At 42.9% G+C, this 3,757-nt stretch overlaps 1 protein-coding gene across 1 annotated transcript in view; it reads right to left on the reverse strand.

Moving 5' to 3' along the window:
- Positions 1-3,325: 3,325 nt before the first annotated feature.
- LOC107297815 (transient receptor potential cation channel subfamily V member 2-like) overlaps positions 3,326-3,757 on the reverse strand; it is a gene marked incomplete at its 5' end in the record, with an annotated part of 29,417 nt that continues 28,985 nt past the window's right edge. The window contains one exon of the mRNA XM_015827178.1: positions 3,326-3,435. Within this exon, the coding sequence (XP_015682664.1) occupies positions 3,326-3,435 (110 nt within the window). The remainder of the gene's footprint in view (positions 3,436-3,757) is intronic.

The following is a 3,757-nucleotide window of genomic DNA, read 5'->3' on the forward strand; positions in this document are numbered from 1 at the left end:
CCCAGTGTTCAAGTCTGTCCAGGTCCTCCTGTATCCTAAGCCTGTCTTCTGGAGTGTTGGCTATTCCTGCCAGCTTGGTGTCGTCTGCAAATTTGATGAGTTCCCCATCTATCCCCTCGTCCAGATCGTTGATGAAGATGTTGAAGAGCACTGGGCCCAGAACAGAGCCCTGGGGCACCCCACTACACACTTCCCTCCACATGGGATGCGACACCCAGGAAAATATGGCATACTCCATTTAATCCTCCAGGAAAAGATGGAAGGCAAACGAGGTCCAGGCAGAAGAAGAACATCATGGCTTCAAAATCTAAGGGACTGGTTTGGACAAAACTCAGCAGCACTTTTTCGTGTGGCTGCTGATAAAAACAGGATCGCCAACATGATCGCCAACGTCCGATAACAGATATGGCACAAGAAGAATAACATTTTAAACCAATGACTTTCCATTCTCTTCTCTTTTTTTATAACAGGTTTTTATTGGTTTTCCAGTTTTACATTTGAGTATTTGGAAAGCAGCGTGGTGATTCGGCAGTCAATAGTTCAATAACAAAAGCTTTAGTACATATCTCAGGTTACATCATCAAAAATTCCTTCTCTGTTTCCCTTAAGATTTGCTATATCATATTTAAGCTAGTAAATTTCTAACTATAACAAGCACAGTTAAAACATTTATCAATATATTTTTGCTTATACATATCCATATCCTGTTTTTAAGTTTTACCTAATTTTTAACTTTTAATTGCAGCATTCCAATTTAACCTTTAATATCCATAGTATTTAAGCTTCGGGTATCCCAAATTTCCTTTCTTTCACTACGTAAAAGTTATAATATCTAAAATACACATATTAGTTACTGAAATATATTCTTATTTTATTTCATAAACATTTTCTATTTCTCATCCCAGTTAGTACATTACCACTTACTAATGGAGTATCCTTTATTGTCTCAAATCCATCATCTATATTATCTGGGCTAAACAATAATTCAAAGCTATTTCCTAATAGTTAATTTTCATTTCCCTTATAAATCTAAATCCTCAATATTAAGCCAATTAATCCCTTATTTTTTTATCATTTTCCCACAATATTTAAATCTAATACTCATATTTCCCTTCATCTCAAAATCTCCCTTTAGCCCACTAGTTGAGACTTTAGGATCCTCTCTAATAAATCAAAAGACCCCATTTTTTAAATCTAACTCTAGCTTTCTTTTTATGCCAACCAGGCCCTGGTGGCTCAAATCCCCATATTTGCTCTGGTATGTTTATCTTCAATTCGATCTGGTCTTCTTTTTCCTCAGGTTTCTTCTGGTTTAAGTAAAAGGTCATGTCCAATTTTATGGTTCTTGTCTGATTATCTAGGTTTTCAGTAAGCTGTACTTGTTGATCTTTAACACCCTCCATCTTGGTATTACTTTTCTCCGCTTCTGTTGTTCTTTGGGTTGTAGGTTCTTTAGTTGCAATCAGGGTTTGGTTGTCTAAATTTTCAGTACATTGTAGTTGTTGTTTTTTAAAGTCTTGGAATTACTTTCTACCGCTTCTGTTGTTTTTTGAATTGTAAGTTCTTCAGTTGCGATCAGGCTTTCGCTTTGTAGGTTTAAGCTGGCACCTTTGTCTTTCAGTCTAGATTTGATTACCTCAGTACCTTCAAGAAATTTTTTCAAATATAAGTTTATAGTTAGCCGAAATTTGTTGCTGGTCCTCCTCCATTTCTGAGATAGTTATAAATGGTCCTTTAGTGGAGGCTATTTTTGAAACAAGAGTCAGTAATTGTTCACCTCCACAATTCCTAAAAAACAATTTCACCGCCCAGCTTTTCTCTCAGCTTTTTATCTCTTTTAGATAATACCAAGGACAGATCTGGGCTGTAAGCAGGTCTCTTTGTCAAGAATATTCACTTGCTGTACCACGCTTCGCCACAAGATGTCCCCGATAGCATTTAAATTTTTTTTCAAAAACCGGGCTAGATTTTTATCCAATTTAAGTTCTTTTTCATCTTTTTTACAAGTAGATAAGGTAACAGATCCCCATAAGAGTAGGAACTTTTTGGGTCCGCAAATATCAAGAGGATGCAATTCCAATTATTTAGTTGTTCTTTTCAAGGCTTTATGTCCCCTAGGTAGTCTGACGCCGCCATTTTAGAGGGCGGGAGGAAGACATTCCCTTCCCTCTCTCCTCACAGGGGGAAGAAATTTCAAGAAGCTTTTTACAGGAAAGTACTTGGGGTACAAAGAAGGTAAGATCTCACCCAATTTCTCTGTGGTGCTTTTGAAGTGCTTGTTAGTAATTTTGGCCTTGGCTGGTAGCAGCTTAGTGATGGGCCATGTTAATGGCCAATCTTTCCCCCGTCAGTTCGAAGAGCTACCCCGGATCAAACGGGAGGGCTGCCACCCTTCTGCGATCACTCGGGGGTCCTCTTCATGCTCATCGCCTCTCCAGGGCGACTTCCAACCCTTTTCAGGGTTCCCCAGCGGGAGAAAACCAGGCGGCGGAGAGAGTGATCGCCTCGCACATCTGCCAGCACCGCAATCTCAAACTGGAAGCCGGCTGTCCATTCTCTTCTTAAAAGCCTCCAGTGATGGAGCACCCACAATGTCTGGAGGCAGGTTGTTCCACAAGGACATGGAGGAGGAGGAGGAGGAGGAGGAGGAGAAGGAGAAGGAGGACAAGGAGGAGGAGGAGGAGGAGGAGGAGAAGAGAGGAGGAGGAGGAGAAAGAGGAGGAGGAGAAGGAGGAGAAAGAAGGAGAAGGACTAGGATGAAGAGAAAGAGGAGGAAAAGGAGGTGAAGGAGGAGGAGAAGAAGGAGGAGAAGGAGAAGATGAGAGGAGGAGGAAGAGGAGGAGAAGGAGGAGGAGAAAAAAGGAGAAGGACTAGGAGGAAGAAGAGGAGGAAAAGGAGGAGGAGGAGAAGAAGAAGAAGGAGAAGAAAAAGAAGAGAGGAGGAGAAGAAGGAAGAGGAGGAGAAGAGAGGAGGAGGAGAAGGAGGAGGAGGAGGAGGAGAAGAAGAAGAGAGGAGGAGAAGGAGGAGGAGAAGGAGGAGAAGAGAGGAGAAGGAGGAAGAGGAAGAGGAGAAGGACAAGGAGAAGGAGGAGGAGGAGAAGGAGAAGTAGGAGGAGGAGAGGAGGAGAATACTTGGCTAAACTGCTGGGTTTTTCACTCTCAGATAACTTTATGATCTGCATTAACTGAGGCACACAGAGAATTCTTCCTCCATTAAGTGGGTCAGCTCAGCCCAAAGGCACCCAGTTCCATCTTCTGTTTCCATCGAAGAGCAGTTGAGGCCAGTCCATTCGTTGCTGAGGTGCTGCCCCTCCCTCCCTCCCTCCCTACGGCCTTAATTCCTGCAACGACACCCGCTCTTCCTCCTCTTCCTTCTCCTCCACCACAGAAGATAAGCGCGACTTTGCCCGGGCCAGCCAGTCCCGTAGTTTCGACTCTAGAGTAACAGGGAAGTCAAAAAAAACGAGCGATGAGCACGTATCACACGAAGCAGTGTTACATACATAGTCCTCCACTTACGACCATTCGTTTAGCGACAGTTCAAAGTTACAACGGCACCGATGAAAGTGACTTCTGACTGTTTTCCACACTTACGAATATTGCAGCATCCCTGCGGTCACGTGGTCAAAATTCAGACCCTTGGCAACTGACTCACATTTATGACCGTCGCAGCATCCTGGGGTCACGGGATCACATTTTACGACCTTCTGACAAATCGGATGAGGAAGCCAGAGTCGCTTAACCAGGTTACTAACTTA

The sequence above is a fragment of the Protobothrops mucrosquamatus genome, unplaced genomic scaffold, assembly GCF_001527695.2.
Source record: "Protobothrops mucrosquamatus isolate PMUCROS unplaced genomic scaffold, P.Mucros_1.0 scaffold3542, whole genome shotgun sequence".
NCBI lineage: Eukaryota > Metazoa > Chordata > Lepidosauria > Squamata > Viperidae > Protobothrops > Protobothrops mucrosquamatus.